At 48.2% G+C, this 17,340-nt stretch overlaps 2 protein-coding genes across 3 annotated transcripts; one reads left to right on the top strand and one right to left on the bottom strand.

The window, feature by feature from the left end:
* Positions 1-81: 81 nt before the first annotated feature.
* LOC149334950 (copine-8-like) lies at positions 82-15,782 on the top strand. 2 transcript variants are annotated; one of them, XM_089551625.1, is made up of 14 exons: positions 82-344; positions 2,165-2,252; positions 2,343-2,446; positions 2,518-2,557; positions 2,620-2,696; positions 3,466-3,497; positions 3,580-3,608; positions 4,089-4,339; positions 4,417-4,492; positions 6,003-6,056; positions 6,125-6,186; positions 7,067-7,423; positions 9,949-10,109; positions 13,912-15,782. In XM_089551625.1, exons 1-14 carry the CDS (start codon positions 265-267, stop codon positions 14,139-14,141), a joined length of 1,641 nt encoding a protein of 546 aa, XP_089407751.1. In that variant the 5' UTR covers positions 82-264; the 3' UTR covers positions 14,142-15,782. The 2 variants fall into 2 exon arrangements, with proteins under 2 accessions (XP_089407751.1, XP_089407750.1); XM_089551624.1 differs by having other exon boundaries at positions 4,405-4,492.
* Positions 15,414-17,234, bottom strand: Nufip (nuclear FMR1 interacting protein 1). Its single transcript, XM_089551626.1, has one exon. The coding sequence runs from the start codon at positions 16,997-16,999 to the stop codon at positions 15,815-15,817; it is 1,185 nt and encodes a 394-aa protein (XP_089407752.1). The 5' UTR covers positions 17,000-17,234; the 3' UTR covers positions 15,414-15,814.
* Positions 17,235-17,340: the final 106 nt, after the last annotated feature.

The raw sequence follows: 17,340 nt of genomic DNA, 5'->3' as shown, positions 1-17,340 counted from the left end.
TAATTAACGGAGGGGAGATACCTCGCGCAGCTCGGGCGCGCGGATGCGATGAGGATGCAGCGCGGTCAGCGTCACCCGCCAGGCGGCGCCAGCTGACCGTGCGCTGTTTGCGCTTGGTTTGCGCAGGGGGATTTTTCTGGATGGGGTCGCGTTCGTGTTGACGGCAGCGAGGGCCGCGAGGCCGACGACCATGGTGACATAGAAGCGAACTTCGTCGGCGCCAGCAGGCTCAATTCCGTGCCGGTTCGAGAGAGCAGCCGCCGAATGGCGAAGGCAGCGCAGCCGTTCGCCCCGGCGGTTGCCTGCGCGCCGGTCACCAAAGTGGAGATCAGCGTCTCGTGCAGGTGGGTGCGGCGCGCTCGCGGCGCAGTGCCACCAGCGTAGGCGTGTCCACCGCGCTGTTTCCCTCGTGTGCGGGCACCTTTTGGCCGCGTAACGTGCGACCCGTGTCCAACAAGTCGATGCCGCGATTAATCCGGACGCTGCGCGCCCCGGTCGATTGCGCGCCGCCATCTCCGTCATTGATCGCACGGAGCTCCACAGATGATCGCTCTCGCTTGTGGATGGGGGCAGGGCGCAGGCGCGCCTTTCGGCCCGCCGACGGCGTGACACTTGGTCTTCGCGGCTACGGAATTAGGAGCCACTGCTTTCGATGGCCCGATCGTGGAACTGCGGTTTCGCGCGAAATGGACGCACTCGGCATGCATTAGTGTGCTCGTGAGCAATGCGAAACCTGATAGCCGAGGTGAAACATCGGAAGTGTTGCGATTGTATACATTGCATACGTGAGCTCGCGCACATCATTACCGTGGTTGCCGTCGTCCTCTGCAAGCTAGCTCGGCAGGAAATGGTACTCGATCGCTTCATGAGGGCGGCTACAACGCGCGTGGCATGTATACAGTGAGGTCATGCGTGACTGCTCATTACAGCGCGACCATCGAAGACTCATTTGTTTGCTCATTATAGTTAATGCCCGGACCTCTGCACATGTTGCCTTCTAAGGGCTTAAATGCTGAATAAAACAGTGTAGCCGGCAAAACATGGAAAGTCAGCTGGCGCCTCTTGCTTTTTGCATAAGAGCTGTTTGTTTGCAACAGAGAGCAAATCGTGGTAGCATTGACTTTTAGGTAATTGTTGATTAGGTGATAGCAAAGTTCGTTGTCAGATACACTAGAACTGCCATATGCATTTCATAGCCTTATTAGTGAGTGTTTCTTCATACTCCTGGCCATGGGCGTCCGGAAGGGGGGGCAAGGGGGGGCGGTTGCCCCCCCTTGGAATTACGGATATTATTTATGCCCTACCAGAAAACAACTACAAACCTACCGCCTCCCTCATCCCCAGACATCGGGTGCACCCCCCTGGAAAAAGTTCTGCGGACGCCCTTGCTCCTGGCCAGTACTGCTGGCCACACACTGTTTAAAAAGATCTTAAATGTGTATAGTATATGTGTACAACGCATTTTAGCGTGAGGAAAATCAGTTCTTATTAAGACAAAGTTTTAAGAAAAGGAAAGGCAAGGTAACTGCTCCCCTCTGAGTGGACACCTGAGTGCACATACTGTGAGGGAAGGGGTAAAAAGGAGAGAACATGCAAGGGTGGAAGAGGGGGCTAGTTGGTAGTTCATCTTGGGGAAAAACACAGGGCACTCCTAAGACAAAGACGAAGAAAGACAAGATGATACAGCCTGTATCATCTTGTCTTTCTTCATGCTTGTCTTAGGAGTGCGCTGTGTTTTTCCCCCAAGTAGAGAACATGCAGGTACAGACCCCGTCAAAAGTATACAGTCCAAGGGGTTTGCTTCTAAGCTCTTTAGCATGGTTCTCTAGCACATCTAGCAGTCCAAAGCTTGGGAGGATCGAGGAAGCAATGCCATTCCTCTTTCCAGAGGTTACGGTCGCTGAGGATACATAACGGGGCATGCCGCAGGCCTCACTAGCTAAACCCTTGGGCCGTATACTTCTGAGTATACTTCTGACGGGGGGCGTACTTTCCATGCACTGTCTAGAGCATGCTTGGGTGAACCCAACCCATGCAGTTGTGCTTAGAGAAAAATTGATATTCATAGTATACCTTTGTTGAAAGAATAAAACTGAGCAAATATATCATATGCACCAAGAGTGCCATGGATGTCTTTTGAATTCACATTATCTTTTCATTGCAGGCAGCTCAAAGACAAAGACTTCTTTTCCAAGTCTGATCCTATGTGTGTTTTGTTTATGCGAGAATGTGACTCTGACAATTGGCGTGAGGTAAGTTGTTTCAGCAGTAGCGTCAGGCTCTCCTATTTATTTGTGCCAAATGCTCATTTTCCTATTTCTATTTCTTTTCTTTTTTTACAGCTTGGACGCACAGAGACAGTAGACAATTGCCTCAATCCCGATTTTGTGACCAAGTTTCTAGTGGACTACTACTTTGAGGAGCGACAACAGCTTTTGTTCAAAGTGTAAGATCCTGTTGCAGGGAAACTGTGCTGTAGAAGAAAAAAGCTGGTACTGACTTTTTTTCTAATTGCAGTTACGACATAGATAGCCCCAGCATAGACCTTCAAAATCATGTAAGTGCTTGCATGGGTGTCCATATTGAACAGCAGTGCAGTGAGTGTGCTTGCATTTCCAGGATTTTCTTGGCCAAGCCAGCTGTACATTGGGCGAGTTGGTTGCCTATCAAGGCACTCAAGTCAAGTACCAGCTGTCGTAAGTGCTGCAGTATATATTATATATTGTGTAATACATATTATGATATATACATTATAATATAATATATATTATATTACATATATATTATACACCTACATTATATGTCACTTGTGGTTTGATTCATTGCAGCACCTAGTCTGTGTCAAATGATTGAATTTAATGGAGAGTATTCCTTTGATGGTTGGTGCCATTCCCGATGTTTTTCCTCAGTCAGGCATAGAATGAGTCAGACTGTGTGCTTAGCTCTCACTGCTGTCTGCACTTGCCACCAACTTCAGATTGCCTGGAAAAAGCTGAAAGTGTCTAAGCAGGGCATAAGAAAGCAAGCTGTACAGTCACGACCATAGTAACATGAAGCACACTTGGGTGATCATACTCTTCTCACACTCTACATAATGGAAATTAAGAGGTACTTCATTCTTCTTGGAAATGCCTCTGGTGTGTTCGCGTGTGGGCTGAAGAAATCTTGTTACTTTGTCTTCGCTTGAGGAAAGTTCAAACGTCAAAGTGTGCTCCTTGTTATTTTTGCTACACTGGTACATTTGCTGGCGGGTTTTGAGATTTTAAATACATTCTTCTTCATGAAGAAATTCCGTATAGAGTTGCTAGAAGTGTGAAACCAATCTGTTGTTGTTTAGCCTGTAGCATTACTGCAAGTAACAGTGCATGCAGATAGTACTAATTTCAAAGGTGCAAGCTTCATGCTACTTTGTTTCAAGAGAGCTGCCACGATTTAGACAAGTTCGAACGCTCCGTCGTTTTCCAGGGGACTCCCAGGCAACTGTGGCACCATTTTGTGTAAGTCCTCCTGCCCGTACTTCTCCAGAATTGGCATTCCACAGAACGAATCTCACGGCACAGCTTCTGTCCTGTTTTTCAGTGACTGTTGAGGAGGTGCTCGACTGCAAGGTGAGGCCTGGAACATCTGTTTAGCATGCAGTTCTTTTAAAGCCTAATATGATTTTGAATAGTGTGAAGAGTCATCGGAGACGACCAAGCATGAAGATGGTATGGTGCATTATGTGGGATTTAAGGTCCTAAAGCTGCGCATGGGCTATGAGAGACATCATGGAGGGCTCTGGATCAGTTTCAACACCTGGGGGTCTTTAATGTGCACTAGCATTGCACAGCCGTGGGCATTTTTGCATTTTGCCAATAGAAATGTGGCCGCTGCAGCCAGGATTCAATCCTGGTTGCTTGTGCTCAGCGGCCAAACGCCATGGCCACTAAGCCATCATGGTGGGGTTGTGCATGAAGAGTGATGCTTACTAACAACTTATTAACACAGCTTGCCATTTAGTAATAACCACAAGCATGCCGCCAAGCATGAGAAGTGACTCGACAGGTTGTTTTGTGAAGTACCGCTAAAGGTGCTCTTTGCTTTTTCAGCGGGTCATCGACATGCAATGGTACGCTCAGAAACTGGACAAAAAGGACTGGTTTGGCAAATCGGACCCGTTCCTGGAGTTCTATCGCATCAGCGAGGACAACAGCTATACGGCGGTGTTCCGCACCGAGGTGGTCAAGAAGAGCCTGAACCCGACGTGGCGTCCCTTCGCCATCCAGATGCGGCAGCTGAGCGGCGGCGACGAGGACCGCACCATCCGTGTCGTCTGCTACGACTGGGACTTTGATGGAGGGTGAGTGGCCGCCGCGCCTAGGTAGTCTGAGGTTGAGCCTTCCTCCACGCTGCGTTGCATACCAGCGTGTCTCGCAGCCACGATCTGATTGGAGAGTTCTACACCAACGTGCGCACCCTGGCCGAGGGCCCCGGTCCGGCCAACGAGTACGAGGTGAGCGGTGACGCGGCCGCCAGCGTGCGATTCTGTCTCCCACAAGGTACACGCGTTCCGTCCGTAGCTGTAGCAGTTCACCACTTGCATTTGTGCACACTAACCCGAAGTAGAGTCACTGGAAATTTTTTCAGAGTTCCACGGAGTCCCACGCATTCAGTTTGGAATGAATATGTCTGCTGCTGTCTGGCGTTCCCTGTGTAACAATAATCTTTGTTTCATCTTTGCTCACCTGTGTTTCTGCCTTTGCAACATCATTGCTCCAAGTGATAAATTAATACTATGCATAATTGGCACAGTCAACTTCGGCAATATTGTTGGCTAATACTCAGAAGAAATGGGAAAAAAACAAATCACAAAAGATCACTGTGATTCGTGCAGCAGAGTATGTGTTAGCGTTAGTGTTCTCCCCCTGACAGTGGCGTGTGCCGTGATCCAGCTCATCAGTCACTGTGTGACTGATCAGTCACCCAACCGCCTTCCTATTGGCCCGCTCAAATCCAGTAACACGGTGTGCCACGCCATACCCCCTCACCACTCTCCCCATCCTTCAAATCTGATAGGGGACCCCGGTTTCCTCCCACCGCCCGTCCCCCCTCACTGACAAGCACTTTCTCCACTTTCCCCTCGCCTTTTCCCTCTCGCCATTTTCCTCTCTCCACCCTATCCCCTGAGGGAAACTGAGACTTTACATGCGAACGCCACACACTTTTTTAAATAATGGCCATTCCAGTGCTAATGCATTTAAAAAGTTTCACAGCTCGTTTCAGCAACATCTTGCGCATCTATGCTGGCCCTAGGGCACAGCCTGAAAGCTTTGGAAACATACCACTATTTGTGAGTTAGCTGCAAAAGATGGTACCCTCTGTACTGGCAATATAGTGTTGCGACAGGTGCGGAATTCCCATATCCACAGCCGCAAAGGAAGAAGGAATGCAGTACTCTGAAAACTTTTCTTTGAGTGACTCTAGCCCGATGCACTTGTCTCACATTGCACTGCTTGAAGCAACTGAGGAGTACTAACAATACTAATGATACTAACCCAGCATGAAGCCCGAGCGATTTGCAGTGGCTGCTACTAACAATTTAGCCCGCTGGCCTTGAGTGCTCATAACTTCCTTTACTACGTATGTTTCCTTTTCCAGAAGGGGAAGAAACCAAGACGTCATGTTTTATTCCATTCATAGGACAGCCTTCTGGATGTGTTACAGGAGCTTGTTAGAAGGGCGAGATTTGGAGGTTTTTAATTAAACCTTGCTATGATGAAATGAAGGTTTGGGCTGAAAGCATACACTAAGTTAGGGCAGTGCAAAAACGTAAGCCGCTGTCTCTTACCTTGCTGGAAGCTGAAGATAGTTGCATAGTTATGTGCCACTCTGACACTTGGTTTGCTGTGTGGAGTGTGCTCTGTGGGGGCACATGCGAACCTCTGCTCTTGCGGGCCCTTGAGGAGACGGAATCGTACATGGTGGACGCAGAGGTGCTTTCGCCTGACGTCTCTCCCTTGCAGCTCATCAACAAGAAGAAGCAGGCCAAGAAGAAGAAGTACAAAAATTCTGGTGTGGTGAGTGGCTTGTAGCGTGGTAGGAACTGCGAGCTACACCCTAATCGTCCACCTTCCACGTACCGTAGGTGAAGCTGATGTCCTTTGGAATCCGCGAAGAAGCCACCTTCCTCGACTACATTCGTGGCGGGTGAGTGGCCCCTGCATAGGAGGCTGTCGAGCGACATTGGCTGAAGTCAGTAAATGAGCTTCCAGTGCATGATGTGCAAGGTTTCTGCAGAAGAATCTGTATGTGAATTAGGTGCTTCATAGCTCAAAGATATTGGCAACCAACAAGAAACTGGTCATGTTTGTTGTCTGCTCATCTCTGTGTGTCGTTACTGTTGTTCTTAGCAAAAATTGATTCCGTGGCTTTCTGACTGTTTTTTTCAGCAGCAGAGGATGCATTTACTACCAAGAAAATTTGGTTTTAAGCTATTCCTGCCACGTAATTCTAACTGGTGATGCCAAGGCTGAAACAAACTCTGTGATCACCGCTATAGAAGTGAATGGTGACGTAACCTAGGGATCCACATGAAAATTAAAAAAAAAATGAATAAAGAATAGTCTTGACGTATTGCAGTTTGCTGGTAGAAATGGCGTGTGCTTAACAATATGTACAGCCCCCGTCAAAAGTGTACAGCCCAAGGGGTTTACTTCTAAGCTGTCTAGCGGTGCTCCCTAGCACATCAAGCAGCCCAACCTTGGGAGCATTGATTACGCAAAGCCATTCCTCTTTCAAAAGATTACAGTCGCCGAGGATGCATAAGGAGGTATGCTGCAGGCCTCACAAGCAAACCCCTTAGGCTGTGTACTTTTTACGGGGGGTGTACATTTCAGTTTCTGTCCTTTTCTAGCTTATACATATTATTTTCAGTGAAATTAGTGTTATTGTCGTCTATTGGTTCAAACCAACTCCGATTTGTCGTCAATTCCCGTTTAAGGCCATGAAATAGAATTATTTCTGCTGCTATAGCCATTAGGCAGGAACTGAACGACTGTCCAGGTCTACAACTTCCCGTCTGCATCAGTTTGCAGATGCACTTCACGGTGGCCGTAGACTTCACGGCGTCGAACGGAGACCCCCGCGACCCTGCGTCCCTGCACTTTCTGGATTCGTCTCAACCGAATGCGTACATGATGGCCATCCAGGCAGTGGGCGAGGTGGTGCAGGACTACGACTACGACAAGATGTTTCCCGCACTGGGGTTCGGGGCACGACTGCCCCCCGATGGCACAGTGTCACACGAGTTCTTCCTCAACGGCCATCCGACGGACCCATACTGTGTGGGTATTGAGGGCGTCCTGGAGGCCTACCGGAGGACCCTGCGGTCCGTGCAGCTGTACGGGCCCACGAACTTTGCACCGGTCATCAACCACGTGGCAAAGTGAGCCCCAGTCTGCCTTCTATTTGAATGAGGAACTCTCTGGACATTTAAGTCATGCTGGACCATAACCTTCTAGTGCCTTCCCGGCATATCATGAGTGATACAGACTGTAAAAATGTGAATAATTTTCAGTTTTACCCGAAGATGTGTATCAATTCCTCAGAATATTGCAGAAATTGCCTTTTGAACATATTTGTCAAAGCAAGGTCAAAGTGCCAATGGAAGGTCATTCATTGCAGAAGCTAGCCCTTGCAGCAAAACAGCGTAAAATCTCTATGGTCATACTGTTCGTTGCATTGGTAGGTGATTGAAGAGTGCGGAATTTTGCTGTTGATTAATGATGTGCACTTGATCCTTTCGTGCACCATGTTTTCATCTTGAATACGTGGATCACCATGTGATCCCTTCTCACTCGCTTAGTTCTCAATTTTATCATTCTTAGTTGCATAGAAACTATCAATTCACTGATTTCATTAATGAAGTTGTCATAATTTGCCTAATAAATGTGCCAGTTTTATACATTTCTGCAGTATAGGAGCCACTAATGACAAAATACTGAAAGTTACTAACTTTTATCCAAATTTTTCATTCCTTGCCTAACTTTTATCCAAATTTTTCATTCCTTGGCTGTTACGGAGTTCCCTGGAAAACACCTTCTGACCCTTTGTCATGTTTCATTCAATCCCTCACACTATATTTTTTGTAGTGCTTTTTTGCTTGGGACAACTTCTGCAGTGTAAGTGAAAACACAATGACTCAATACACCACATTTCTTGCTTGAGTGCAGTGGAGAATGTGTTCACAACTGCATTGCTGGGAAAAGGTAAATAATGGTGTTTCAGGATTGTGGATGATTGAACTAGCAATACATGCAATGCGCAGAGGGTGCAACATTTGTCCTACCCCCCCATGAGCATGATACTGCATCTCTTAACAATAAGGTCTTTCGGTAGACCCATTTTCTTAGAACAAGTTTGCTTAGGAGCAGCAAGACTACAATAGCATCTTAATACAATGGCGTCTTGCCATGCTCACTAATTCCTTGCCCTGTCTCTTGTATATTTAACTCATGTTGCATGGTTCTTGATTTAATATGTACATTCTCGACTGATTGTGTGCTCTACATGTCCAACATTAATTCATGCTCGGCTTTTTGCAAAAAAATATTTACAATAATAAAGCCAGGCCACTAAACACTACAGTTAGCACAATGCCATTGTTGTCAGAGATACAGAAACAACCAACACGAGTTGCCTAGAAAGTGCATGAATGCTTCTACAGCTTCTCCGAAAACCATGAAATTCATTTACAGAGTCATTAATATTGCTGCAACAAATAAATATTTCAGTTTGAACCTTTAAGGTTAAACTTGTGGGCTGATTACTTGCAAGGCTGCAAAATTATTGACAGTAACTGGGGTACCTCAGCACCTTGGCATGAGATGACTCAATCGCTTGACCGCGATCAAGTTTGTCATGTAGCAGTGGTACAACTTGTTTGATTTCGACTGTATCGATAATCTCAAAGCATCTTGACACAGTAGGCATTTGAAAGTGCCCTTTTGACAGGGCATTGGAGACCGTACTGAAGTAAAAGCACAGAGCAGACAATGCCCCTTTGAGTGCTAGGACGCAGGTATTGAGCACATGCAGAGCTGGTGAGCACAGTGCGTTGTTGAAGGGACATAAGAAATGAAGTTGGCCTGTACCAATAGATTACTGTGTTGTAATGACAAAGATTCTACTCTCACTGTAAATCACTGCAAGTGAAGCTTTTACGAGTTGGAGAAGGCCAAAAAATGAAGTACAAGTGCCGCTGCCACTGGCCGTGGTGGTTTTATTTTTAAATCCTATTTTCCAAGTTACAAATTCGTCTTTTGATGCTGAAAAAAAACCCACAAAAATAGCCACAAAGAGCAATTGAATTGATGTGTACTGAGGTCAGAAATGGGATCGAGTTATTACTGCTTCTGGGCCATGTTGGTAAAATCCTTTACAGCGAGTGTCACCAGTCATTGTTGCAGTTGCTTTTTATTTGGTTTATTCAACTCCAATTATGCAGCTGTCAGGGACACTTAAGCTAGGATGCCCATTTTCGAACTTTTCAACTACTGTGTAGTTGCCCCCCCCCCCCCCCCCCCCCCCTGCAGCCTGCACCTCATGCAGAAAGCAGAGCAACTTGAGAAGTGTTCTAGCCAGGTGTGAAGCTTGGTGTGATGCGTGCTTTGCTGTGCCTAGCTGGCATCAGTGGTGACGCTGTGGGGTTCCTGAGAGTTCATCATGCAGTGTCTACTTGTCAGAGAAGTTATTCAAGAGCTGCTTGGTTAGAATTACAAGACAGTGGACACAGTTAATGAAGACAGACCGGAGCAGTATGTGCGTAACTGTTCCTTTCTGTTTTTATTAACTGTGTCTCGTAACTCTAAGCGCTGCAGCTCATGGTTAATTAATTGTGTTCCAACTAGCCCATTCGCAGGCACTTTGTCGAAATGGGGCTGAGGTGCTGTTGCTCATGTTGTGATGCAGGTTTGCGAGGACGTACCGTGACGGCACGAGCTACTTCGTGCTGCTCATCATCACGGACGGGGTCATCAGCGACATGCCGCAGACTCTGGAAGCCATTGTGCAGGCCTCCACCCTGCCCATGTCTATCATCATCGTTGGTGTGGGGAACGCAGACTTCTCAGGTGAGCCTCCTTGCACCAGAGCTCCCTGGGCGCCAGTGGCAGCGGAAGGCTGAGAAAACTGGCGAAAAGTGTCACTCTTTCTCCCCACTGGGGAAAGGAAGAAATTGCTGTAAAACATTGTCGATTCTAAAACGGATGATCCAAACTGGCTAATCTTGAAAACATAAACGTTGAATGAGGTAAAAAGCACTTATTTACAATTTCACTTCATAAAAATGTCAATTAGCATTTTTTAACACATGGTTCAAAGCCTCTTGCTACCACGGAAGAAACTTCACAACCTATCCGGTCCGTCGACAGCAATGGTGAAAGTTGCCGAAATCTTTTCCACATTATTTTTTTTGGATGGTTTGCCCCCTTGCATCTATTACCTGCCGGGAAGACACCGCAGCCGCTGACTGTTGTAGCGTTCTTACTTGTCATGCTGCGTTCTTCAGGCGGGGCGCGCTCAAATGGAAACACATTGTTGTAGTTCTCGGATGCCTGTCCCCCTTGCCCTTATGTAAGGGGGACGAGCACATGATGAAAAGCCACTGCGTTTCTCATCATGTTGCATTCCCGTAGGAATGGGCCACTCGCATGTTAGCACATTGTGTCTTTGTTTGTGCCCTTCAACCCTTTGTACCAAGGCAGTGCAGGGAAGCCACTGCGGTGACGACTAGAAGTTTTGGAAAATTTTCAGTATAGCAGCTGGGAATCATGGTAGCTGGCACTGTATTAACCGGGAGCAAAAAATAGTGGGGCATTTTTAATGCCTGCGATTTTGAGCATGTGAACCGGGACTGTATTGACGAGCTTTTATTGTACTGATTTGCATCCACCCAGTCACAGCTGCAAAGGAAAGGCGTACAACTTTCACAGAAGTAAAAGCTGGACTAACACCGTTCCCACTTCAGGTTGTTAATCAGTTCATTCTCGCTCTCTCATCTGCAAGCAGTCCTGACTAGCTCAGTAGGTAAAGTTAACTAATGCCTAGGCAGGCAGCGATCCTGGGATTGAACCCCAAACCAGGATGAATTTTTCTTCAGCTACGAAGCTTGTGAAAGACACATGTGCTTTCCTTTGCAGTCATATGGCTTTGCTTGAGTGGGTGCTAATAGTGATTTATTACTCCCTTATTTACTCCATCTTGCTCCACCTTGGAAGATTCCCCCAAAGATTGGACTAATCCCCACTGCGAGTTGGAGCACATATGGCCTGGTGTTGGGCGAAGAAATTCGGCCACAGTTTGTGCAAATTCACTGCACACTTTTGAGAGTTCCTGCATTTACGTTCCTGACGCATGTTTCTACTTGACCAACGGCTAGTTCAGTGCCTCCTGTGTCAAATGGAATGTTCTCCGACATTTACCTCTGTGTTTGTTTATAGTGGCTCAAAACAGTATGTAGCTTCGTTATTAAATTTGAAAAAAGTCAACATTTTGGCAAGAGTCGGTATTGTTAAAGGTGCACTGAAGAGGAATCTGAACTTGTCTTTTTGCCGCGGGAACTCAATCTACACGTTCCGAGCGTTCTTAGAAACTGCGATTTACTGCCCTGTGTGGCAAATTTCCCCAATTAAATCGAATTAACGTCCGGCTCCCGCTTTTTTTTTTTTTTAATTCTGCCTCGTACGGTGGGCGGAGTCGACCAACGCGTGGAGCGCCTTTCACCCAGTCCCGTGGCGGCTTGCTGCTCTGCCATCAGCGGAGTAATACGTAGTAGTCCGTAGTAGCAAATAGTCCGCGCGTATTTTTATTTCTTCGGGCTTATTTTGCGGCTATATTATCTGCGAATGAAACTATTTATTCATGGAAACCTAAAAAACAAAATAAAGCGAAAGCAAAGCCTCCACGGGACTGGGTGAAAGGCGCTCCACGCGTTGGTCGACTCCGCCCATCGTACGAGGCAGAATTAAAAAAAAAAAGGCGGGAGCCGGACGTTAATTCGTTTTAATTGGGGAAATCGGCCACACAGGGCAATAAGTCACTGTTTCTAAGAATGCTAGGAACATGTGGATCGAGTTCCCGTGGCAAAAAGACATGTTCAGAATCCTCTTCAGTGCACCTTTAAGGAACCCTGCAGATGACTTAAAGGATTTAGAGAATGTGCTTTTATGACTGAAAAACCAACTCTCCCACTGGCTGCAGTGGCCTAGTGGCTTTGGCATTCGACTGTCGATTTCAGGGTTGCAAATTTTATTCCGACTTTGGTGAATCTATTTCATGGAGGCGAAATATGGAGCCACCCTTGTGTTGTGCGATATAGGACACCTTTGTGTTTTGTTTTAGCTCTGGTACAGCTCTTGTGAGCATTTCTTTGTTTTGCAAATGTAAGTGCTTTGACATGCCTAAAACGCACCGATTTGTTTACGCGACGACTTCTCACAACAGGAATGAGTAGAACGATGTACATTTGAGAACCTGAAAGCACTGTTGTCACCATGTGGGCATATGGGAAATTGTACAAGCAATCATCAGGAAGGGTGCGAATTTTTTCTGTGCAGTCAGCCTTCTGCTTAGTGAAATCAGATAACTGGAAAATTTTCTCCCCATTGGATGATTAGTGCCTGAAGGAGAATACTGATGTGGGCATATGAGAAATTGTACAAGTAGTCATCACAGGAAGGGTGCAAATTTTTTCTGTGCAGTCAGCCTTCTGCTTAGTGAAATCAGATAACTGGAAAATTTTCTCCCCATTGGATGATTAGTGCCTGAAGGAGAATACTGATGTGGGCATATGAGAAATTGTACAAGTAGTCATCACAGGAAGGGTGCAAATTTTTTCTGTGCAGTCAGCCTTCTGCTTAGTGAAATCAGATAACTGGAAAATTTTCTCCCCATTGGATGATTAGTGCCTGAAGGAGAATACTGATGTGGGCATATGAGAAATTGTACAAGTAGTCATCACAGGAAGGGTGCAAATTTTTTCTGTGCAGTCAGCCTTCTGCTTAGTGAAATCAGATAACTGGAAAATTTTCTCCCCATTGGATGATTAGTGCCTGAAGGAGAATACTGATGTGGGCATATGAGAAATTGTACAAGTAGTCATCACAGGAAGGGTGCAAATTTTTTCTGTGCAGTCAGCCTTCTGCTTAGTGAAATCAGATAACTGGAAAATTTTCTCCCCATTGGATGATTAGTGCCTGAAGGAGAATACTGATGTGGGCATATGAGAAATTGTACAAGTAGTCATCACAGGAAGGGTGCAAATTTTTTCTGTGCAGTCAGCCTTCTGCTTAGTGAAATCAGATAACTGGAAAATTTTCTCCCCATTGGATGATTAGTGCCTGAAGGAGAATACTGATGTGGGCATATGAGAAATTGTACAAGTAGTCATCACAGGAAGGGTGCAAATTTTTTCTGTGCAGTCAGCCTTCTGCTTAGTGAAATCAGATAACTGGAAAATTTTCTCCCCATTGGATGATTAGTGCCTGAAGGAGAATACTGATGTGGGCATATGAAAAATTGTACAAGTAGTCATCACAGGAAGGGTGCAAATTTTTTCTGTGCAGTCAGCCTTCTGCTTAGTGAAATCAGATAACTGGAAAATTTTCTCCCCATTGGATGATTAGTGCCTGAAGGAGAATACTGATGTGGGCATATGAGAAATTGTACAAGTAGTCATCACAGGAAGGGTGCAAATTTTTTCTGTGCAGTCAGCCTTCTGCTTAGTGAAATCAGATAACTGGAAAATTTTCTCCCCGTTGGATGATTAGTGCCTGAAGGAGAATACTGCGCATAACAGTATATGCGCCATCATAGTGCTAAACCCTGTTGCCACCACAAATGACTGACTGGCCTTTTTGCCCATTGTTGCCGCAGCCATGGAAACCCTGGACGGGGACGTGGTGCGAGTGAGCTCGCGGGGCCGCGCAGCTGAGCGGGACATCGTACAGTTTGTGCCCTTCCGCAAGTTCCTACAGGGCGGACCCTGGCAGAGCAACCAGATGCGGCTCGCCCGGGAAGTGCTGGCCGAGATTCCCGACCAGGTCACCAGCTACATGCTCAAGAACCACGTCAAGCCCGGACCGGGCCCCCAAGGCGCGTCCTGAGCGTGCGTGCGCTGTGCCAAAAAAAGCGCTGTAGACAAGTAGCCAGCAGTCTTTCACGTAGAGCTGGTCCACTCTCAAAGACTAGAGCAGCAGAGGCTGCAAAAGGCCAGTTGGGCTGAAAACCTCACTGCTGTGACTGCGCGTACACACTTTGTTGGCACTTGCGTCCGGCTCAAGGACAAAGGTACGAGCCCACAAGCCGCACACTCTTAGGTGTGTTCCAGTTTATTCCTGGTGAAATAAGCAGTGTGCGGTGTCACTGCTACGCCCCACCAGCAGGCACGGTGAAGCAGTTGTGTGGGTGCTGTCAAATTTCCAGTTTTATAACTGCCAAACATGCTTAAAAAAGACTTTGCAACTGGCTTTGGTAAGCAGCGCATGGCGTTTCTAAATACCAGTTACACTCATGCTCTGCGGATGATGCTTTTTGAAATATATAAACTTTGTTTCTGACACCATTGGTATGGGCTATTGGCTGGGTCCGAGTCAGAAATGGAATGAGCCTTAGTAGCCGCCATTTGCTTCGCCACTGACTTAACTGCTTTGCAGGGGAATTGGATTGCACCCTCTGTTTCGGGCTCTTTCGGACCGCAGAGTCATGCGAAGACAACGTACCTGCACGGTCTAGCTAACCAGAGTGAACAGTTAAAAGCACAAGTGAATTAAACGCAGAGTTGCATGCACTTTTGACTTTGACGGCAGTCTGGGAGAGCTCGAACGGGTGTCTAGCTCTGGCCAGTTTTCTCCATGCTTAAGAACGCACTTGCTGGAGGGCACTGACCAAAGCCTGGGCTTGCACACTTGTGCCTTTGCCTTCAGCCACGGGCAAGTTGCAGCAGGTTACAGTTATGTTGAACATGCTCAGCAAGTCGAACAACGGGGGCAGTAGAAGCATGCCGCTCCCGCTTTCGCCGTCTACCCCAGTGACAGACCGATTAGACTAGAAAAAAAAATCCAAGAAGGAACTTGGCTGCCATTGCGTGCCAACATTTAGAAGGTGAACTCAGGGTACGCATCAGGTCACAAAATTCTTTCATGGCAATAAGTATCCCTTCCCCTTTAGTGACAAAGTGACGTGATTTGTGTAGAAACTGCATGGTGACTTCACCTGTCTGGCTCGTTAGACATTTCTACTAGACACATCTACTGTAACTGTAGTTGCGGCTACTGCACTGGGGCAGACCTTTTTTTTTTTTCATATGCAAAAGCTAGCACTCTCAACTCCCTGTGTGGCAAAGCCAATCACGTGTGATATTTTCTGTGTCGGCTGCATGCCAGTGGGGCACTCACGAACAACGAACAAAACTCCCACACACAGTAGCTGCCCGCTCATTTGCTCAGAGACCCGGCGTGGTCGTCGGTGTGGAATCAACACACACACGCACACACACACTCCCCCTTGCCAAAAAAAAAAACGAAATGCCGCGCTCCCTCAATTTGACCTGCCATCACCCCTGCCTGGCGGCGGGTCTGTGTTGTTGTTGGCCTTGTGTTCCTCCATGCTGTTTTAACGTATGGGGCTTTCTACTGACTATGTTGGAAGCTTTGCGGTTATTTTTCTATTGGGCGACCGATCCACTGAGGGCACTGAACACGAATAAAGGAACCCACAAGTGTTTTCTTGTTTGGCAAAAAAGGAAATGTTGCACTGTCTTTACTGTGTGGTCATTATATTACGTGCTGGAGGGGCAGCCCGGGTCGTCTTTGGGGCTCGCCTGGCCGAAGAAGTCATTGTCCACAACATAGTGCACGCACTGCAGAATCAAATTCCGTTCGTGACGCACCTGGGGCGCCAACAGTCGTTCCAGGAGGGTCAGTCGTCTCTGCGGCGGCCGGTAAGTCTGAGGTGCTCGCGGCTGCGGTGGAGCCGCTCTAGCCGGCACAGAAGTTCTCACCTGCGTCGTTTTGACTGCCGCGCGCTTAGGTGGTGGCACGTACGACTCGTCTGGCGCCGCTGGCGTCGCCGGCGTCTCTGGTTTCGGGTCTTCCTGGGGCGCTTCGTCGTCGTCGCTGCCGCTGTTGTAGCAGGCCATGAGAGACGCCAACGCGCCGCTTACCAGAGGCGGAGACTGCGACGCTGTCTTTGTCGCCTTGCTCTCGCCGTCGGACTCGGAATCTGTGATTTGGTCCTGCTCGCTCGGAGTCTGCATGCCAACCGGCGCTTCCTTGCATGGTGGAGGCTCCTCGACCGCTGACTGCTGTGGAGGTGGTTGCGTCTGCTGCGGCGGCGTCGGCCGTTCATGAGGCGACGCGCGTCGACGCTGCCCGCGCTGTCGCCGCTTGTTGTTGCGCCGTGGGCGTCGTCGGTTGTCGTCGCGGATCACTTCGCGGCGAGCCTGCCGCTCGGCCTCGGCCGCCTTTTTGGCCTCGATATTGCGCAGCGTGGGGTACCGCAGACGCCGTTGCCGACGCCACTCTTCGACGTCGTCGACGGTCCCAACGGCGGCACTGCGGCGGATGAGCGGGTTGTCGTGCTGCAGCTTCTCGTGGAGAGCGACCAAAGCGGGGTCGGCGGCGAACGTGCACCCGTCCCTCGGGCACGCAACGTGACCGCCGAGGTGGCTCGACAGTTCTGCCTGGCCCGCGAAGCTCTGCTCGCAAGAGTCGCAATAAAAGTCCGACTCTCCCGAGAACGGACGCTTGCCTCCTCGTTGTAGCTGCTGCTGCGCGCCGCGATGCTGGCCGCGAACTTCTGCTGCACCTCTCGCGCGATGCTGATGTGCGGGGATGTGGAAGCGGGTGTTGCTGGCGTTGCCCAACGAGCAGGGACCCGGCGGAGCTTGGTAGCACGGTGGCTCTTCTTTCACCGGAGCCGCACGGAATGGGTTGTCCAGGACGAATTTCTCAACAGCAGCCATTGTGAAGCGAACACACTTTACGATTGTTGCTGTGAACGAGCACCGCGCTCTAACCGGAGCACATGTTTTTCGCAGTCACGCTTGCCGTAAACACGTGCACATACCACAACCGGAGCTGCCGGAGCGGTTATGCGGGTTATTCAGTACGGCTAGTAGGGCATGCTAGCTCTAAACAAGCTTCTAGAAAGAAACTCTGCTGTCGTTGGGTGTCGCTATTTGCGATTGTGATGCTATGCCAGGGCGCAGCCATCATCATGCACTGTAGAAAGGGCGGAAAGCTTGTTTCCTTGATCTCAAAACCTCGTTTGCTCCTCACCCATACACAAAACACAAACAAATTC

This window comes from Amblyomma mixtum, chromosome 7 (genome assembly GCF_055824585.1).
Source record: "Amblyomma mixtum isolate Tamu chromosome 7, ASM5582458v1, whole genome shotgun sequence".
Lineage (NCBI taxonomy): Eukaryota > Metazoa > Arthropoda > Arachnida > Ixodida > Ixodidae > Amblyomma > Amblyomma mixtum.
Note: the sequence above shows the minus strand (reverse complement) of the source record. Positions and strands in the feature narration are given on the sequence as shown.

What these genes read in the sequence shown, in the direction of transcription:
- LOC149334950 (XM_089551624.1), top strand. Translation starts at nt 265, where the DNA reads ATGGCGAAGGCAGCGCAGCCGTTCGCCCCGGCGGTTGCCTGCGCGCCG. An exon ending in AGGAGGTGCTCGACTGCAAG is followed by an intron (nt 3,609 to 4,088) that starts GTGAGGCCTGGA and finishes TTGCTTTTTCAG; the next exon opens with CGGGTCATCGACATGCAATG. An exon ending in GACTGGGACTTTGATGGAGG is followed by an intron (nt 4,340 to 4,404) that starts GTGAGTGGCCGC and finishes GTTGCATACCAG; the next exon opens with CGTGTCTCGCAGCCACGATC.
- Nufip (XM_089551626.1), bottom strand. Translation starts at nt 16,999, where the DNA reads ATGGCTGCTGTTGAGAAATTCGTCCTGGACAACCCATTCCGTGCGGCT.